The following is a 21,113-nucleotide window of genomic DNA, read 5'->3' on the forward strand; positions in this document are numbered from 1 at the left end:
AGGACCCTGAAAAAAAAGCTAGAGGAAGACTTAACAAATGGAAGAATATGCCATGTTCATGGATTGGTAGAATCAACATCATTAAAATGTCCATACTACCCAAAGCAATTTATAGATTCAATGCAATTCCCATTAAAATACCAATGACATACTTTAATTTTCTTTTAAACCTGGTAAAAGAAAGTATCAGAAAATTAATATATCCTTTAGAATTCTAGTTTAATTTAAAACTTGTTTGTTGACTTTCATTTTCCAATTCTCTGATACAGGTCTTCTTTTTGAGGTTAGTTTCACAAATAACATCCTGAACTTGCATTGTCATATAAATTTTACCCCAATGCTATGATTTCCCATTTTATTACTTTAAATGAAAGCAAACTTCTTAAGATGCTTGTGAGGCACTCGTAAGTGCAGAACCTTTCTAGATCGGGGTCGACAAACTTTTTCTGTAAAATGCCAGATAATAACACATTTTAGGATGTGGAAGTCACTCTTTTTTGCAGATATGCAACTCTGGTATCCTAGTACACATGTAAAAGCAGCCATAGAAAATAAATACGTAAATGAATGAGTGTGGTTGTGTCCTAATAAAACTTTACTTACAAAAACAGGCAGTGGGTTTCAGATTCCTAGTCCATTTTTGATTACCACTGTTCTTGACTTATGTCAAATAGTCTCTCTCTATCTAATTCTGCAGCTATTTTCTTAGATAGATGACTTTCAAGATAGATGACTTTAGGTGGATCATGGGTAAACAATTTTTTTATTTTAATAGTTATAATCCTACCTTATAATAGAGAAACATGCAAATTGACCGCACCTCCGCTACGCCCACGATTGGGCTGGCAGGAGGCTGGGGGGCGGGACTCCGGGTGGCCTATCCGGCCATTGAGAAGATCAAGATGGCAGCACCCAGTCCTCTTAGTTCCGGGGGTCCCTGGGGAGATCAGCACCCCGGGGGGCGTGGCCGGGCCCATGCAGCCACTCCTGGGGGTCCCTGGGGAGATCGGCACCCCGGGGAGGCATGGCCAGGCATATCCAGCCACTCCCGGGGGTCCCTGGGGCGATCGGCACCCCGGGGGGGGGGCGTGGCCGGGCCCATCCAGCCGCTCCTGGGGGTCCCTGGGGCAATCGGCACCCCGGGGGGGGCATGGCCGGGCCCATCCAGCCGCTCCCGGGGGTCCTGGGGCGTGGCCGGGCTCATCCAGCCGCACCCGGGGGTCCCTGGGGCGATCGGCACCCCGGCGGGGCGTGGCCAGGCCCATCCAGCTGCTCCCGGGGGTCCCTGGGGCAATCGGCACCCCGGGGGGGGCGTGGCCAGGCCCATCCAGCCTCTCGGGGGGGGCGGGGGTCCCTGGGGAGATCAGCAACCTAGGGGGGCGTGGCGGGGAGATCGGCAACCCGGGGGGCCTAGCCGACCCATCCAGCCACTCCCAGGTGTCCCTGGGGATATAGGCAACCTGCGGGGGCGTGGCTGGGCCCATCCAGCCTCTCCCAGGGGTCCCTGGGGAGATCGGCACCCCAGGGAGGTGAGGCGGGACTCGCCCAGCTGCTCCCAGGGTCCCTGGGAACATTGTAGGCATGTGGTTGCTGAGACCCAGACCAGGCCTCTGGCCACAGATTCATAGCTTTGCAGAGACCTAGGGCAGGGATCTGCCTCATCTGCAGAGAGACAGAGGTTCTGCAGTGCCCCCAAGACGTGGGTGGGCCCAGCCAGGGATCAAGGGGCATGGAAGGACTCCTGGCAGAGGGGCAAGGACCCTCACCCCTGAGGCGGGGGTTGAGGGGTGGTGCCACCTCAGTGGAGGGGTGCTGCACTGCAGGGTACTGGACTGACTGATGTGATTCAGAGAAGCTCCCAGTGCTAATGGGCCTCGCTCAGGCGGTCTTCACACTTCAGAGGCAGTGACTCCTGCTCCTGCCTTGACCCAAAAGCAAGCTCGCGACACCCTGCCCCATAGCAGAGCATGCCTAGTGAGTGGGAAGCCTTCCACCTGCTTCGGAGAAGGGGGGGCAGTAAAGAATGGGGGGAGAGGAAAGAATGTGGAGCAACCGCAATGAAGAGGTGCTTGAGAAAGAGGCTCAGAAGCCTGACTGGAAGGTTTGTTCTGTTTGCTGGGCCGCTGCCCCTTAGGAAGCGCAAAGAGCATGGCTCTGAGGGCTTCCTGTGTGCTGAGTCAAGTTCCACAGCCAACTGGAATTGGCCTCAGTTTCCTGGTCTGTAAAATGGATGAAGCGTGTCCCAGTGCCTTCACTGAGCTTTGATGGCCAATTGAGATACTATATAAAGAAAATGAGGGAAGAAGTGAGAAAGAAAAGGAAGGACAAGCAACACAAAAGAAAGACTGAAAGGAACCTATAAACCCATTGTCACTTAAATAGGGAATATAGTCAATAGTGTTGTAATGATGGTATGATGCCAGGTGGGTACTAGAAATATCGGGGAACACTTTGTAAAGTATATGATTGTCTAACCACTATTCTGTAACTGATATAAAACCTGAAACCAATACAAAATAATGTTGAATGTAAAGAAATGAAAATTGGAGTGAAATTTTTATAAATTTCAAAGTTTAAATAAAAGCTGTAAAGGAAGGAAAGGGAGAATAAAAAGTGTTTTTCATTTTGCCACTTCATTAAAAAGACTGTTGTCTTTATATGGTGCTTTTATACTTTTCTAAGTCATTATCTCATTTTAATTTCCGGGCAACTTAAAGACAAGATAAGTATTCCCTCCACAATTCAAAGAAAGGAAATCTTGGTGTCTGGTCCTAATGATTCAATCGTCAAGCCCTTATTGTAAAGCAGGGTTAGTAAAATTTTCTGTGCAGGGTCATATCTATACTAATAAAAGCCTTGGGGGTGATCAGGCCAGCAGGGGAGGGTATTTGGGGGCAATCAGGCAGGTAGGTGAGCAGTTAGGAGCCAGCGGTCCCGGATTGTGAGAGGGATGTCCAACTGCAGGTTTAGGCCCGATTCCACAGGGATCGGGTCTAAACCTGCAGTTGGACATCCCCCGAGGGGTCCCATATTAGAGAGGGTGCAAACTGGGCTGAGGGACACCCTCCCCAGTGCACGAATTTCGTGCACCAGGCCTCTAGTAATTTTAATAAAATGTTTTAAGAAAAAACACACAAGTAGTACATCATATGTGTTTATGGATGTTATTCCAGAAAACACTGTTGATTAGAACAAAGATCATATTAGATTTTTTTTTTTATAAAGACTTAATTTTTTAGAGCAGTTTTAAGATCCTAGTAAAACTGAGATGAAGGTACTGAGATTTTACATATATTCCCTGCCCCCACACATGCACTGCACCTTTCATTATCAACATCCCCACCAGAGAGGTACATTTGTTACAGTTGATTAACCACATCAAACATCATAATTACCCAAAGTTCATAGTTTACCCAAGAGTTCTGTTGTACATTTCATGGATTTGGACAAATTTAAAATGACATGTATCCATCATTATAGTATCACACTGAGTATTTTCACTGCCCTGAAAGTTCTCTCATTTTAAATTTTTAAAATGAGAATATCTATATCCTATATAATAAAGAGGTAGTATGCAAATTGACCATCACTCCAACACACAAGATGGCCACCACAAGATGGCAGTAGGGGAGGGCAGTTGGGAGAGACCAGGCTGTAAGGGAGGGCAGTTGGGAGGAACCAGGCCAGCAAGGGAGGGCAGTTGGGGGTCACCAGGCCAGCAGGGGAGGGCAGTTAGGGGGTGATCAGGCCTGCAGGGCAGGGCCAGTGGGGGTGACCAGGCCTGCAGGGGAGGGCAGTTGGGAACGACCAAGCCTGCAGGGGAGGGCAGTTAGGGGTGACCTGGCCATCAGGGGAGGGCAGTTAGGGGTAACCAGGCCTGCAAGGGAGGGAAGTAGGGGGTGATCAGGTTTGCAGGGCAGGGCCATTGGGGGTGACCAGGCCTGCAAGGGAGGGCAGTTGGGAATGACCAGGCCTACAGGGGAGGGCAGTTAGGGGTGACCTGGCCAGCAGGGGAGGGCAGTTAGGGGTAACCAGGCCTGCAAGGGAGGGCAGTAGGGGGTGATCAGGCTTGCAGGGCAGGGCCATTGGGGTGACCAGGCCTGAGGGGAGGGTAGTTAGGGGTGACCAGGCTGGCAAGGGAGGGCAGTTAGTGGTGACAAGGCCTGCAGGGAAGGGCAGTTGGGGGCGATTGGGCTGGCAGGGGAGCAGTTAGGCATCAATCAGGCTGGCAGGGGAGTGGTTAGGGGGTGATCAGGCTGGCAGGCAGAAGCAGTTAGGGGCAATCAGGCAGGCAGGCAGGCAGGCAAGCAGTTGGGAGCCAACAGTCCTAGATTGTGAGAGGGATGTCCCAGATTGGAGAGGGTGCAGGCTGGGCCAGGGACACACCTCCCCCCCACACACACATGCACGAATTGCGTGCACTGGGCCTCTAGTATATATAGAAGTATATTAAATAAAAAGTAATACTATAGATGATTCAAGGATATGGCAATAGGTACGGAGATGTGACTCTTCGATGACTGGAGTTTGAAAAATGACATTGTAAGATTTATCATCATCATCATCATCAGAAAGCTATTTGACTTCCAAAAATGAATGTTCTTCAACTGGAACTCAAGAGTTGCCATTATGTTTGCCAAAGAGTTCCAAAGGAAAAATAATGCCCTGCAAAGATCATGGTAAATTTAGCTTTATTATCTTTATTTGTAGGTCTACCTTTCTTACCCCCAACTATAACTTTCTAGTCTTGCTACCATCCTTTGTAATATTGCTCCTTTTCTAATCTCTACTATTACCTAGAGTGCAGTTGAAAACCTGGCCATTCCTAAAATTAGATGAAAGTGCTCTCAACATTGTTACCATAATTTCAGGTTGTTCTACTTTTATGCATCTACCTGTAAGTTATATGGGATATGAATCAGTGCATCACTCAAAAAGAAGGGATGTGAGTGTTATCGCAGTCAGTATTGTATTTTATTTTTTTAAAAAGAAACAAAAATATTAGCGAACTTTTTCTAAAGCTTCTGTTTTAAAATGAAGGCATATGCAAAAGTGCTTGTAATGATATTTTGAAAAAAATATCAGAGGTTGCTTTCTTGTTTTGTTGGTTCTAAGCATAACGGATTTGAAGCCTTTGAAGATACTTTGTAATAGAAAACATTTGAAGTTTACTAAAAAAATTCTCATCCAATTCTTTAGTAAAATCATATTGTGAATATTTAGTTGTAGACTTAGAAAATTAATCCAACTGAACAAACTCATACAACACAGCTATTCACAAATTAGATTATCATAAATTTTTTCTCCCACATGGAATATTTTCTCTTAATTTATTATGATAGAAAAATATTTTTCATAATTAACTAGTAAAGAAAAACAGGAAGTAAAGCATTCTGGCATTTATTTGAAATTTGATTTGATATTTGAAAGTATTTCCTGTATGTTTATTTTCCTTATAGCTTCAAGATGGAAGATTGTTATTTTTGATGTTTTCTTTTCACAAAGTATAATGTTGCAACTTTATATAAACCTGGATACTAGTGTATATAGGATTTATAGTAGCTTGGTAATTAAATATTAATATTTCTATCTGGAATCAAGAAACTATGTAGATCTCATGAATAAAATGTATTCTAGAATATATTCCTATTTAAGAAAGTAATTAAAATTTCATTGTGTTATTCTTTTAGGAATATTACTATACAATATGTAACTACTGTCTTTATCATTTGCATAACTTTCGAGCAATAGGAATGAGATGAGGGAGAAAAGGAGGTGGAGAGAAAGGGGAAGATTGTCCTGCCTTCAGTGGTTCATACCTTACCTCTAGGCTGTGTAAAAAGGGAATCCTTAAAGAGGTTGAAGAGAACTAACAGTAGTGAGGATCATTTTTGGAAACTTATCTATGAACTAGAGTGTGGGAAGGGGCAGTGAATATATATGTTTCTCATCTGCCCAGTGAGGACCTCAAAGAAAGGAGATGAGTTGTCCAGAGAAGTTCCTATGGATAAGCAACAGTTCTGTCCTGCACCATAAAGTAATCATTCAAGATGCAGTGTGAATGTATCTGTGCTCCAGTAGCCTAGTTAGAGTGTGACCTGAGTGAGATCCAGTCAAGGTCTTGCTGAGCTTCCCATCCATATTAGGCTTTTTAAATTTGCCACTTGGCTCAGAGAATGCTAACAGATGACATGCATCACCCCATTGAACAGATCAAAGTTCAGCTGAAGCTGAGCCTTAGGAGTGATCTCTCTGTCTTCACACATCTGCTCTTGTACCCATTTTGTGTATAATACACATATATGTCTGTGTAATTCAGAGTATGTACAGTTACTTGTTGAATCTAAACTGACTGTATATCAATGTAACCTGTCAGATGAATAAGGAAATCAAACAAACCCAAGAAAACACATCTGCACTAATTCAAAGATTAACTTTCTTTATAAGAATTGCTCATAGTATGTCTTAGTAACTGAACATACCATTTTTGTTATTTCCTTTTAATGGTAATAAGTATGAAAAGCACAGAGAATAATGAATATTTATGAGATACTTTTATAATGGAATATAGGATAGATTTCTTTTCCACTGGATGTCATTTAGTTAGAAGATACAAAATAAGTAACTTGATGTATCATTAGAGTATCAATAAAAGATCAAGATTTCTTAAATTGCGGTTATTACTGCACTATGCAAAAATATTTTTAAAATCCTGGGGGTTTTATGATTACATCTTAATGTACTGATGTTTAACAAGAAAAAATGGGAACAGAATATATTAAATTCTTGCATCTTTGCCAAGTCCAAATGGTTATAGTGAATTTAACTTTGGAATTTCCTGACATTTGTGTTCTTGAAAGTGTAGGTTTTACTCAACAGTAAGGGAGCCTTTTGATTTAATTTCCCTATATTTAAATATTTTTAGGTAATTGTAGAAGGCAGGGAGGATTAGAAGAAAGAGTCTGGAGGACATAATTTTAACAGCTTACCATTCAATTGTTAAAAATATTTTCCTACAGAAACTCAGCTTCATCATCTTAAGTCTTCAATATTTTAAAACTTACAAATAATTTGGTCTTATTTATCTTGGACTAACAAAATGTTTCCACCCAGAGTAAATTAAAAAGAAAAGAAAAAAAAAAGAGAGAGAAAGGAAAGGAAAGGGAAAGGGAAAGGGGAAAGGGAAGAGAAAGGGAAAATGGAAGGGAAAGGTCACTGCTGACAAATAGCTGCACTTCCCAAGCAATACCATTTTGGAATGCGGACCAAAAATTTAAGCTCATAACGTTTGACTATGTTATCAGTAACTTTAATGCATTTTGAAATAGAAATAGCTTTCCAACTGTTGCTGTAATGTTAAAATGCACTGTGATGGAATTGCCTCTTGTTGCCTTTAATTCATGCCTGGGTTACTTACTCCAAATTAGTATTTAGAAAGATGCAGTATTGATTTCAAGCCAAAAGGGAACCATTCATTACATTGCTACCACAGTAATCCTTTTAATAATGCTATTATTTTGCCTACGTAGACCAAAAACTCTAAATTAAAAAGTTCCTATTAATATTAACAAACAGAGAATGTTTTAAATGTACTTCCCTAGGTCAATAACAAGAGGAAAGAGGTATCAAGAAGGAATATATAATCTTTCTATGGTAAAACCTGAAATAACACAAAGATACTGACATTACATGACAGACAGTAGGCTTCTGTCCTCTGCATGGCCCCTGGTGTTATCTGTCTTTCTAAAAACGATATCCTTCTCTTTTCATTTTCCCTTTGGGCTACAGCCCTCTTTTTTTCCTTTCTCTTCACATCCAACTTGAGAATTATTTACAGTCATTCTCTACTTTCTTTCTTCTGACTTATTCTTGAACCATTTGTAATCTAGGGAATATCCTCACCAGTCAAGTAAAACTAATTTCATCAGGATCACTAGGTAGACTTTTCCCATTCCTATAAAAAATTATAGGCATTTGGCTTCCCAAAAGAGGACACAGATTTCTCCTATGCAGCTGCCTCTCAGGCACATGTGCTGTCAGTGCCCCACAGTTACCTCGCACTCATGCACAGACTTTAGCTCCACTAAGCCCACTCTACATGTGCCTTACCAGCATTTCTCATGTCATCCATCTCAGTGATTGACCCAACTATCCATCCATTCTCTTGCCCAAGACAGAAATCTGGGTACCACTTTCAATACTTTTCTTTCCTGACACAACCATTTTATCCCAAGACATTTGGATAGATTGTACTTCCTAATTATACTTTGAGTTGATCCACTTTTCTGCCTTCATCACCACTGTCTCTCTTCTCTGTCTTTGAGACGGCTTTCTTTGAGGTCTGTCTCCTGCTGTTTCACTCCATTTGCTTTTCCATATCGCAGCCATGGTGATCTTTCCAGAACACAAATTTAGTCATGTAACTCCCTTGTTTGAGTCCCCTGTTCTCAGGATAAAGTTCCTGCATGTCGTCCTCTGCTTACCTCTCCAGCCTCCTTTCTTTCAACATGCTCTGTGACTCAGACACATTAACATTTATTTAGTTCCTCAAATAAATTATGCTCTCTGTTGCCTTGTCTCTGTGTGTGCTCTTTACTCTGCTTGGAAAACAATATTCCATTTCATTTCCATAGCCTCTTGTAGACCTATTTATTATGTTTCAGTTTAACTGTCAATTTCCTGTGGAAGTCTTTCCTGACCCTTTTCTCCTCTGCACTTGTTCTCCTCCAGTTTTTATTACACAGTGTCATCATTGGGCATAACTCTGATCTCCTCGCCACCACGGGCAGTTTCTTGGGAAGGAGTCCAGTAAACCCCTAGTTTCAGCTGTCTCACTGCTTTGCAGTTCTGTTTCTGGTCCAAGGAAATGTTTATCTTGTATTTTGAAACCAGCTGGGTCTTTTTGTTTTTTCTTTTTATATGTCATCTGTCACTGCTATGTGTTTGGAGCAGAAGGGGAGTACTGAAGCATCTTGACTAGAAGTCAAAATCTGCATGTGTAATAAGCTGTCCAGGTGATTCTTATGCACATGAAAGTTTTGTACATCAGTACTCTGTTTTGTTCTATTGAAAAGACTGAGCTATTTGATGTGAACTTATTCAACCTCAGATTCCCTCTATTCCTACATCTGCATTTTCCACTTTCGCTGCGTTTGATGAATTATCTTTCCATCTTTCCAGAACAAAATGTTCCAACTCTGCACTTAATTCTTTCACTGTTCTAGACTCCTTCTAACTCTTGCCATTAATTAGTTAAGTTTCTATCTTGTATCTCTTCTCTTTCCTGACACCTTCTCTTTACCTACAGTGAAGGCCATCCTAACACACATTCTCACAGAACCTCTCTCCTCCAGCTCTCTTTTCCAGCTCTTATATATCCTTGATCAGCTGCCTCCTGCATGCCCCCTACTGTGGATCGAGCCCATAACCTGGACATGTGCCCTTGACCGGAATCGAACCTGGAATCCTTCAGTCCACAGGCCAATACTCTATCCACTGAGACAAATTAGCTAGGGCATCTCTTCCATCTCTTTAATCACCCTTCATGATACTCTTTCTTTCTGACTTTCTTCACTGTAAAGTTTCCTAAAAGCTTAGTCTATACCAGCCATCTCAAGTTCCTCACCACCTACTTATTGCTTATTCTTTTGTAAAATTTCTCTGTTCTCTTGAATTCCTCATAGCATTTCCTAGTCTATTTTTCTTTATTGATTAAGGTATTACATATGTGTCCTTATCCTCCCCCTATTCCTCACCACCTCCTCACTCATGCCCTCACCCCCCTGGTGTCTGTGTCCATTGGTTAGGCTTATATGCATGCATACAAGTCTTTTGGTTGATCTCTCCCCCTTACCCTCACCCTCCCCTACCTTCCCTCTGAAGGTTGATGGTCTGATTGATGCTTCTCTGTATCTGAATCTGGTTTTGTTCATCAGTTTATGTTGTTCATTATATTCCATATATGAGTGAGATCATGTGATATTTATCTTTCTCTGACTGGCCTTATTTCACTTAGCATAATGCTCTCCAGTTCCATCCATGCTGTTGCAAATGGTAAGAATTTCTTCTTTTTACCACAGCATAGTATTCCATTGTGTAGATATACCACAGTTTTTAATCTACTCATCTGCTGATGGGCACTTAGGTTGTTTCCACATCTTAGCTGTGGTAAATTGTGCTGCTTTGAACATAGGGTGCATATATCCTTTCTGATTGGTGTTTCTGTTTTCTTGGGATATATTCCTAGAAGTAAGATTTCTGGGTCAAATGGGAGTTCCATTTTTAGTTTTTTGAGGAAACTCCATACTGTTCTCCACAGTGGCTGCATCAGACTGCATTCCCACCAGCAGTGCATGAGGGTTCCTTTTTCTCCGCATCCTCGCCAGCACTTGTCATTTGTTGATTTTTTGATGATAGCCATTCTGACAGGTGTGATATGGTACCACATTGTCATTTTGATTTGCATCTCTTGGATGATTAGTGACTTTGAGCATATTGTCATATGTCTCTTGGCCTTCCTTATTGTCCTCTTTCGAAAAGTATCTATTTATATATCCGTTGTCTATTTTTTGATTGGATTGTTTATCTTCCTTTTGCTAAGCTGTATGAGTTCTCTGTAAATTTTGGAGATTAAACCCTTGTCGGTGATAACATTGGCAAATATATTCTCCCATACAGTGGGCTTTTTTGTTGTTTTGCTGATGGTTTATTTTGCTGTACAGAACTTTTTATTTTGATATAGTCCCATTTGTTTATTTTCTCTTTAGTTTCCATTGCCCTAGGAGCAGTATCGGTGAAGATATTGCTTTGGCATATGTCTGAGATTTTGCTGCCTGTGGATTCCTCTAATATTTTTATGGTTTCCCATCTTATGTTGAAGTCCTTTATCCATTTTGAGTTTATTTTTGTGTATGGTGTAAGTTGGTGGTCTAGTTTCATTTTTTTGCATGTATCTGTCCAATTTTCCCAACACCATTTATTGAAGAGACTGTCTTGACTCCATTGTATGTTCTTGCCTCCTTTGTCAAATATTAATTGAGCATAGTGGTTTGGGTAGTTTTCTGGGTTCTCTATTCTATTCCATTAGTCTATATGTCTGTTCTTGTGCCAGTACCAGGCAGTTTTGAGAACAGTGGCTTTGTAATACAGCTTGACATCTAGTATTGAGAACCCTTCTACTTTGTTTTCTTTCTCAGGATTGCTGTAGCTATTCGGGGTCTTCTTTTATTCCAGATGAATTTTTGGAGAGTTCGTTCTAGGTCTGTGAAATATGCCGTTGGTATTTTAATGGGGAGTGCAATGAATCTATAGATTGGTTTGGGTAGTATGGACATTTTAATGATGTTGATTCTCCCAATCCATGAACACGGTATGTTCTTTCCATCTGTTTCTGTCTTCCTCTATCTCTTTTTTCAGTGTCCTGTATTTTTCCGATTACAGGTCTTAGTCTTGATTACCCTGTTTCTCCTTAAGTATGGTCCTTGATGTTTCATTTTCTTAATGCTGCTATAACATATCACCACAAACTTAGTGACTTAAAATAACACAGATCTATTATCTTATAGTTCTGCAAATCAAAATCCAAAATGGGTCTCTGGGCTGAAATCAAGGAATGGACAGGACTGCATTTCTTTTGGGGTATCTAGCCCACACTCCTTTTTTTTTTTTTTTTTTTTTTTTTAATTTTTTCACCTAATAGAAGTTGCCCTCATTCCTTGGCTTCTGGCCCCGTCCACCTTCAAAGCTGGGAAAGTTGTATCTTCAATCTGACACATCTGTCTCCCTCTTACTTATAAGGACCTTTGATTATATTAGACCCAGGACTAGACAATCCCGCTATCCTCCCATCTCAAAATAAGCTGACTAGCATCTTAGTTATCCTTTGGCTTCTGAACTAATGTGTTTATAGGTTCCCAAGATTAGGACTCTGGCATCTTTGGTGAGCCATTATTCTGCTTATTACTTTTGACTTATTTAAAATTTAAATAGCTTTTCAGTAATCCTGGTGACCTCTCTTTTCTTTTTCTTTTCTTTTTTTTTCTTTTGTTAATCCTCACCCAAGGATATTTTTTCCATTGATTTTTAAATGGAGTGGAAGGGAGGGAGAGGGAGAGGGAGAAAAAAACACACATCAATGTGGGAGAGACACCATTGATTGGTTGCCTCTCACTTGTGCCCTGACTAGAGCTGGGAATCAAACAGCAACCCAGGTACTTCCCTTGACTGGGAATCAAACCCAAGACCCTTCTGTCTGTAGAGTGATGCTCTAACCACAGAGAAAAACTGGCCAGTGCTTGTTTTTCTTTTTCTTAACTTGCTTCTCAAATAAAGATATCACTTCAGTAACTATCTTTAACATTTTCTCTTCTCTTCACTTTTTATTCTCTATCTTACTGGTTTTATTCACATTGATGGTTTCAACTAACTTTATTCATAGATGAAGGCTCAATCCCCAGTAGAGGGTGTGCAGGGGGAAGCCTATATATGATTCTCTCTCATCATAGATGTTTCTATGTCTCCCTCTCCCTTCCCCTCTGAAATCTATAAAAACATGTGTTGTTTTTTTAAAAAGATCCACCTTGGATTTTCAGCTGTTTTCTAGATATTATTAGCTCCAAATGTTAATGATGAAACCATTCACTCTCCTCCAAAATATATTTAATAGAGAGAATTAGGGAAAGAGATAGCTCAGAAGAGTCCTCCCAGGATCACAGTCAACTCTGATGTTTGAAAAGGGTAGGCTACACCCACTCAGGAGCAATGAGAATGGGATGTGTGACAGACTTGAAAGCATTCCTTAAGCCACACACAGACCCATCAACACAGACAGAAAGTTCACTGCACAAAGAGCTTTAATGCAACCTGTATCCCAACACTGAATAATTTAAGTTACTCTAACACAGGGGTGACTCCTAAGGAACCTGGCTTAAAAATAATAGCACATTTTTGGCAGTTAGAAATTATGTGCATGCTCAAGGCTGTGTCCTCTCCAAGAGAAATTAGAGAAGGAACCTTCACGCTACTAGTCCCTGGCTGAACATGGGGCAGAAAAACCTATAAGCTTCTTGAACACCCTCTCCAAGCCATACACACATCCAACAGTAAAGGGGGAAATGCAATTTTCTAAGGGTTCTAAGCTTAACAATTGACCAATTAAGTACCTGTGCAGTCTACAGAATATATATTTTAGAATAAAAAGCACAGATACTTTGAAGATTAAAAGATAGAAAAAAAAATATCATGCAAATGAAAACCAGCTAAAATGTTCTCAGATAAAATAGACTTTAAGCAAAAAAATGTTCCTAGAGATAAGGACATTTTATAATGACAAAAGGATGAGTCCATCAGAGTTATAGTGGTTAGATAAATATATATGCCCTAACAACAGAGCCCCAAATATATAAAGTAAAACTGACAGAATTGAAGGGAGAGACAATTTTTCGATAACAGTAGAGAAATCAATAGTACATTTTTATTAATGGGTAAAAAATAATATGACAACTAGGCAGAAGACTATTAGGAAATGAACACTATAAACTAATTTGATCTTACAGACATGTAGTGTACTCCACTTAACAGTAACAGAATATATATTCTTCTGAGATGCACACAGAACGTGCTCCAGTAGAGACCATATATGTGCTAGGCCATAAAACAAGGCTCAATACATTTAAAAGGAATGAAATCATACAAAGGATGTGCTCTGCTCCAACCACAATGGAATTAAATAAAATTAATAACAGGAGGAAAATTTGGAAATTCATAAATATGTGGATATTAATCAACAGACTCCTAAATAACCAATTGTATAAAGAAGAATCACAGAAAAACTAGAAAATAATTTGAGATGAATGACAACAAACACAAAACATAAAAAAATTGCGATATTTGTTTAATGCACTTCTCAGAGGGAAATCTATAGTTGTGAACAACTATATTAAAAAAAAGGATCCCAGCCGAGACCGGTTTGGCTCAGTGGATAGAGCGTCGGCCTGTGGACTCAAAGGTCCCAGGTTCGATTCCGGTCAAGGGCATGTACCTTGGTTGCGGGCACATCCCCAGTGGGAGGTGTGCAGGAGGCAGCTGATCGATGTTTCTCTCTCATCGATGTTTCTAGCTCTCTGTCCCTCTCTCTTCCTCTCTGTAAAAAATCAATAAAATATATTTAAAAAAAAAAAAAAAAAAAGGATCCCAAATCAGTAACCTAACCTTCCACTTTCAAGAAATAAATGAAGAACAACAAATGAAAATCATAGCAAGCTGAAGGAGGACAATAATAAATTCTATAATGGAAATAAGTGAAATTGAGTTTAGAAAACAATAGAGAATGTTCACAAAACCAACAGTTGGTCATTTGAAAAGATGAACAAAACCAACAATCCTTGAGTTACACTGAACAAGAAAAAAGAAGAAAGCTCAAATTATTAATCATAAATTAAAGAAGGGACATTACTACTGACCTATAAAAATGATTATAAAGAATACTATGAATAACACTATGCCAATAAATTATATACCTAAGACAAAAAGGACAAATTCCTAAAAAAATACAAACTAACAAAACTGACACTAAAAGAAATAGAAATCTGAGTAGGTTGTAACAATGCATTTTAAACATGATATAAAAACTAAAGAGGTAAGAGTTAATAATTTAAAAATTTACCACAAAGAAAGAAAATTTTAGGCCCAGATGCCTTCAATGGTAAATTCTACCAAACATTCAAAAAATAATACCAATCTGCCATAAACTCTTCCCCAAAATAGAGAACATAGGAGTGCCTTTCAATTCATTCTCTGAGGAGAGTATCACTCTGATTCTAAAACCAGAAAGAAAATACCAGAAAAGAAAACTACAGATTAAATTCTCTTATGAATATAGATGTAAATATCGTCAAGAAAATATCAACATATCAAATCTACCCACCTTCAAAAAGGTTTATACATCATTATAGGTTAAGGTTTATTTAAGGAATGCAAGGTTGGTTCAGCATCTGAAAATCAAGTAATGTAATATACTAGGGTCCCAGTGCATGAATTCGTGCACCTTGAAAGGAACTGTGGGCTATGAGGCAGCAGTGGGCACAATGGTGGGTCTCAGCCCATCCTCTGTGCCCCTGCCCGGCCCCTCCCGTCACGGCCCCCAGTCCTCTGTCTGCCGGCAGCCCTGCTCCCGCCACCGCCACTCCCATGCACTGATGGTGCCAGCCTCGCACGCATCAGCTGACAGTGCAGAGCGATTGAGGCTGGCGCCAGCAGCAGATGTGAGCAGGGCCAGCGTCATCAGTGGGTGCAAGCGGCAGCTGCTGTCCCCATTGCCCCTCAGGAACAGGGGGAGGTGGAGAAGTCCTCAGGGTTGATCAGGGCCAGCAGCCACTGCTTGCATTCGCTGATGGTGCCGAGCGATCAGGACTGGTGCTGGGCTCCGGCAGCAGGTGGGAGTGGCAGCTCTGGCACCAGTAGTGGGTGTGAGTGGGGCAGGCACTGGCTGCACGTGTGAGTGCCAAACCAAGGCAGGGCACCAGTCGCTGTCATCGGGGCGAGCTTCTGGTGGTTACTGGAAATTCTTTAGACCCAGCTTCCCTCACAGAGGGTGGAGCCCCCAATTAATTGCCCTGCTGGGCGGTGGCCTGGGCCTCCCTCTGCGGGGCGATCATGGGGCAATGGCTGGGCCCCCAACCAATCGCATTGCACGTGCCTTGGCTGGCCTGGCACCAGTGGGTATCATAGCGTAGTCATCCAGAAGGTCGTCCAGTCTAATTAGCATATTACGCTCTTATTATTATAGATAGCCCCAAAATGAAAACAGCTCAAATACCATCAAGTGATGAATGGATAAATAAAATGTGATATGTCCACACAGTGGAATATTATTCAACAATCTGAAGGTATGAAGTACTGATATATGCCACAACATTGATGAACCTTGAAAACATTATGCTCAGTGAAAGAAACCAGTCATGAAAGATCAGATATTTTATTAATCCATTTATATGAAATGTCTAGAACAGGTAAATTATAGAGACAGTTTAGTTAGTGTTACTTATAGATCTATTAGTTATAGATTAGTTGTTGCCTAGGGCTTGGAGGAAGGCAGGAAGTGTGACTACTAATGAGATGGAACTACTTTTGGGAGGATAAAAATGTTCTCAAATTAGGTTGTAATGATGGTTGCACAATCCTATGAATATATTAAAAACCATTGAATTTTATACTTTAAATAAAAGTGAATTGCATTACCACACAATTATTATATTTAAATAAAGCTGTTTATAAATATACAGTGAAATTCTGTGTATACCTTGCTTTCAAAATCTGAAAAGGAAAAAGAAAACATTAATTTTCCATTGCAACTTATTTTATTTCAATAATGCCTATGTCCATTAAAAAGCTTGAAATAGTTAGCAATTTATTGTGTTTAAACTTTGGTCATGAATATTCCTAATTTTAAACAGTATACGAATTAATAGAAGTTGAATATTAAACAGAATATACTTTTTGTACAAAAAAAAAATATACAGAATGGCCAAATACATAAAGTTCTTTGGCATACATGGAAAGAAAATATTCTAAGAACACATTTTAAAAAAACAAAATTTCTTGTTGATGTTCTAATTCTCTGTAACACAATTGTTCCATGGATTTGCTTTTATGTATGACATGTACATATTGGAACTGACAATCTCTAGGGTACTGTTCTTAGAATTCAGTGATATCTGAGATCACACTTAGCACTACTTACCAAATTATTCATTATATTCTGCTTTGAGTAAGATTTACTGTAAATGTTGTAAATGTTGGTTGACAAATATGAGGTTATGTGGTTTGGCAGTCAGTAACCTGTCAGATGGTTTTGCTTAGATCTAGTTTTCTTTAAAAAAAAAAAAAAGTGTTCAGCCTCTTCAAATTATCAAACACTTTCCAGTCCTTCTCTCTCTTTACCTTTCCATGGCACACTTAAAAACCCTCCTTTTTTTGACAGTGTTCTTTCTTAGCCTCCATTCGTCACACTCTTCCTCTTACCTCCCTAACCTTTCCTTCCCAGCCTCCTTGCTGGCCTTACTTCCTTTGACTTTGACTTAGATGGTGGTGGTTCTCAGAGTTCCCTCCTTAAGTTCAACTCTTTTCATTTATGTGTCATCTTTGAGATCCCATATATTGTTACAACTTCAAAATGCAATTCATGGAGTTGGTGACAAACCACAAATGTACATGTTTATGCCTTACATCTTTACTGAGTTTCAAATGTTTAGCGGCACAATTGGAATTTCTGCCTGTTTCTCTCAAACATCTCAAGTTCAAAATGTCCCAAACTCAACTTAATCTCAAAATATGTTCTCCCCTCTGTGTCACATTCTCTGTTACTAGTCTAAAGCTAACTGCATTCCCACTTGGTTCAGGACTCTATTCCAATCAGCACACTCTCTTGACTAGAGGAGTTCTTCAAAAATAGGCATGTGACTCATTGAGGACATTAAAACAAAAGGGAAGATTTGCTTGGTTCTCTTTGGAAATAGTATTCTCGCTCTTAGGAGAGAATCACAGGAAGAGCCACCCTCTCTTCTGCTTGATGTCCCAGTCAAAGGTCTAGCCTACAACTGCTGTGGCCATGTTGCTTCTATCAAGGAAGGCACCCTAAGGATGACGTCAAAGCACAGAGGAGGGCATGGCTGAGTGTATCTCACAGAAACTGAGCAAGGGGTATTGGCTCACACCAGTCCTGAAGTCCATGGCCCTTCTGAAGTTCCAGATATGCAAGCTATTAAATTTCTGGTTTATGTCAGTTTGGATCAGTTTTTCTAATATTTGCCGACCAAAGCCTCCAAACCGATAAACCTTTTTTAAAAGTTGAATGGAAGGCAGGTGGAAGCACCTTAGTTATGCAGAGCAAGAATGAAATTAATTCCCATTAAACAAACGGCTTCCCCATGAATAGACATAGGCACATTTGTATCTAGCTAGGCAATGTACACTTTATATTTGATGAGATAACACTTCCAAACCTGATTATGACGTAGGCTCTTGAAGAAATGATACTGCAAAAGAGTTAAATACATACATCCTTCTGAACATAAATGTTAAGGCTAAATTTAAGTTTAAATGGATGAATAAATATTGGGCATGGCTACATTGAAATGCAGTAAAAAAAAAAAAAAAGTAAAAAAAAAAAAAAGCACGAAATGTTTTAATTTAAAAAATTTTGGAGGGAGTCTAGCTCAAAAATAAATGAAAAACATTCTTTTTTTCATATAGAATTCTTAAATACTTTGCCGAGAGCCTTTTACATGTAATTATTTTGACTGTAACCTTTTAAAAATTCCTACTCAATTCTAAGGAGAATTGTGAAACATGGAGTTTTTGAACAATAAAATATTTAACACAAAACCCACAATTTTAATATCATTCCATGTGAGCTCCTATGTTCCAAATATTTTTTTCCTTACAAAAGAAAATGTTAAACATCTTTCAGTTGTGTACTCTTTTTGTTGTCAGGAAGGATATTTGGAAGTAGAGCACAAAGAAGTTCTTTATTATGAAAGGAAATGCCAAGAAATGAGAGTTAATGCTTAAATGAAAGACTTAAGTTCTTAATTTTTAAGAATTTGGATTAATCTGGAGCCCCATAAGTGCCTTGACTGTTGGTATAACTTTAGATGTAAGAGGATCAGAGGGAAGTTTTCTGGCTTTTCACTTTTGCACTTCTTGCTGCTGTACTTTGTGCTCTTCTCTTTTTTTTTGTCTTTCTTGTCCAGAAGTGATTGATTACTTTATTTGGTTAACCAAGTACAACTATTCTAGTGTCCTTTCTCTTCTGAATCCAGTTCAGTTTTTTTAGGATGCACTGAGCTAAGACAGCAACACAAGATGCAACAGGTCTTAATTTTGTACACATGGTTTCATTTTGTTGGATTAAGTCTGATGGTAACACACCAAATTACATATATACTCCTCATGTAGTCAGTTCCTGTTAGAATTCTGATCTCTCTTGGGGAGTTGGTAGATTTTGATTTGTACAATTGTGCCTTCAGTGGTTGAATATTAAGCCTCAAATAAAGATATTATTTCAGAGAATGTCTGAATCTGGTAAATTTTTTATACGCACATTCCAAGAAGATGCACGAGCATATAGTTATTTCATGATGCAGCTTGTAAGCAAGAGTGATAGAATAAATGGGAAAGGAAAGATTAATGAATAGACTAATAGAGGAATTCAAGAAAGGCATTGCCGACCTGGCTGATGTGGCTCAGTGGTTGAGCATTGATGTATCAACTAGGAGGTCACGGTTCCATTCCTGGTCAGGGCACATGCCCAGGTTGCAGGCTGTATCCCCAGTAGGCAGTATGCAGGAGGCAGCCTATCAATGATTCTCTCTCATCATTGATTTTTTTATCCCTCTCCTCCTCTCCCTTCCTCTCTGAAATCAATAAAAATATATATTGGAAAAAAGGAAGGCATTGCCAACTATTTTTATAATAATTTTTTCTTGTATTTACAACAATATCATTTTCCTGTGTTTTTATTAATACATTTCTAAAAAAATAAATGTAACTAAAAAAACTAAATGCTCAAATGCATATTTCAGTAATTATCTGTTTGTGTCTTTTAGTATTGGTCTCTGTATTTACTGGTCTTTGCTAGTTCTGTTCCTTAGAAAGGACAGCCAACTCCCAGCAAGCATAGCTAGATTTTCCTGACAATGGTTCATTTCCTTTTCAGTGTATTAACAATTAGCGCCCAGTGTACCAAATTGTAGCTTTGACTTTCTACCTCTCGATGCTTATTGAACTAGAAGAAAAGCACATTAAAGCTTATATAAATGGCCAGGTTTCCTGCTTTAGTGAAAGTTTAAAAGAAAGCAGACCTTTCATTAATGTGAAAGGGAATAGACTAGTCCCAGCATTGAGTAAACTGAATGAATTAGCAGGGAGGTACAATAGGAAAACTGGACACCTCCCAAGTTTGCCCTTTGTGGTGTTTCTATATTATTTTAGATTTGGAGTTAATTCCCAGAATGTCAAATATACCCATATTCAGATGTAAGTACAAAAACATTTCCTGAAGCCAAATAGAAAAAAAAAAAAAAAGGCATTTGCCACCTTCCATTGGTTCAAAAGATTAGTGTGAAAATTAGCTATAAAAATTTTAAATGTAGCTACTCCATATTTTAAAATATAATCCCTGTATGTGTTTTTATAAAGGCTGTAGTAGGATAATTCCTAACTGATGTAGAATGGAAACTAAAACGTTGACATTTTTACTTATTTCCAATTTAAATTGCATTTGGAAAAAAAAAAGGATATAGAGTTTTGCTTTAGTTGGCCTCTTTTTACTGCCATGGGAGTTTACTTTCATCTCAGTTCCCATAGATATGTGAGAGAAATTCTTTAGGGCCTGAAACAAGAGTATCTTCAGGGTTATATGATCTGACCTAATCAACCATGATTGCACTCATACTCTTTTTTTTAAATCCCTTCTAAAAGCTATTTAATGAAGGCCTTTCTCACCGTCTTCTTCTTCTTCCCTTGATTAGACATCGATGAGTGCAGCGTCATTCCTGGGATATGTGAAACTGGCGAATGCTCCAACACCGTGGGAAGCTATTTTTGCATTTGTCCACGTGGATACGTAACCTCAACTGATGGCTCTCGGTGCATTGGTAAGCCTTGTATTTTTGAAAGCACAATACACTGCTTCTTTATAATGACAGAACAGCCCAAGCAGGTATGAAGATGGCAACGATTATAAAACCATTGGGAAAATGGCTGAAAGAGTTGTTTAAAATAAACGGTACCACTATTGAGAGATTGATAGACCAGGTGCTCTTTGCAAAGACTTCAGTTTCAGAAGCCATCTGGGTTTGTTTTATGTTGTCAGAGTCATTTTGGAAATGAAGAAAAACTTCCTCAAGACATTGCTTTTGCCCAGCATTAGCGACACAAAGGCATGAGAAAGATTTTAAAAATTCTGCTTTGGAGACAGAATGTAGTAATTAAATGTTCTTTCGTTGCTGTGAATCATGAATATAGTCAATGTCTTGTTTACTTAGGCCTTGCTTATTCTAGTGAAAATATTTATTATGGAAAAGTAATGGACACCTTTAATTTTGTTCGTTAAG

The 21,113-nt window shown here is 39.5% G+C and overlaps 1 protein-coding gene across 1 annotated transcript in view; it reads left to right on the forward strand.

Annotated features, from left to right (window-relative positions):
- The window catches only part of FBN2 (fibrillin 2), a 265,672-nt gene that overhangs the window by 109,153 nt on the left and 135,406 nt on the right, over window positions 1-21,113 (forward strand). The window contains exon 8 of the mRNA XM_008141368.3: window positions 20,529-20,654. Coding sequence (XP_008139590.1) covers window positions 20,529-20,654 — 126 coding nt within the window. The remainder of the gene's footprint in view (window positions 1-20,528; window positions 20,655-21,113) is intronic.

The sequence above is a fragment of the Eptesicus fuscus genome, chromosome 4 (assembly GCF_027574615.1).
Source record: "Eptesicus fuscus isolate TK198812 chromosome 4, DD_ASM_mEF_20220401, whole genome shotgun sequence".
Classification (NCBI taxonomy): Eukaryota; Metazoa; Chordata; class Mammalia; order Chiroptera; family Vespertilionidae; genus Eptesicus; species Eptesicus fuscus.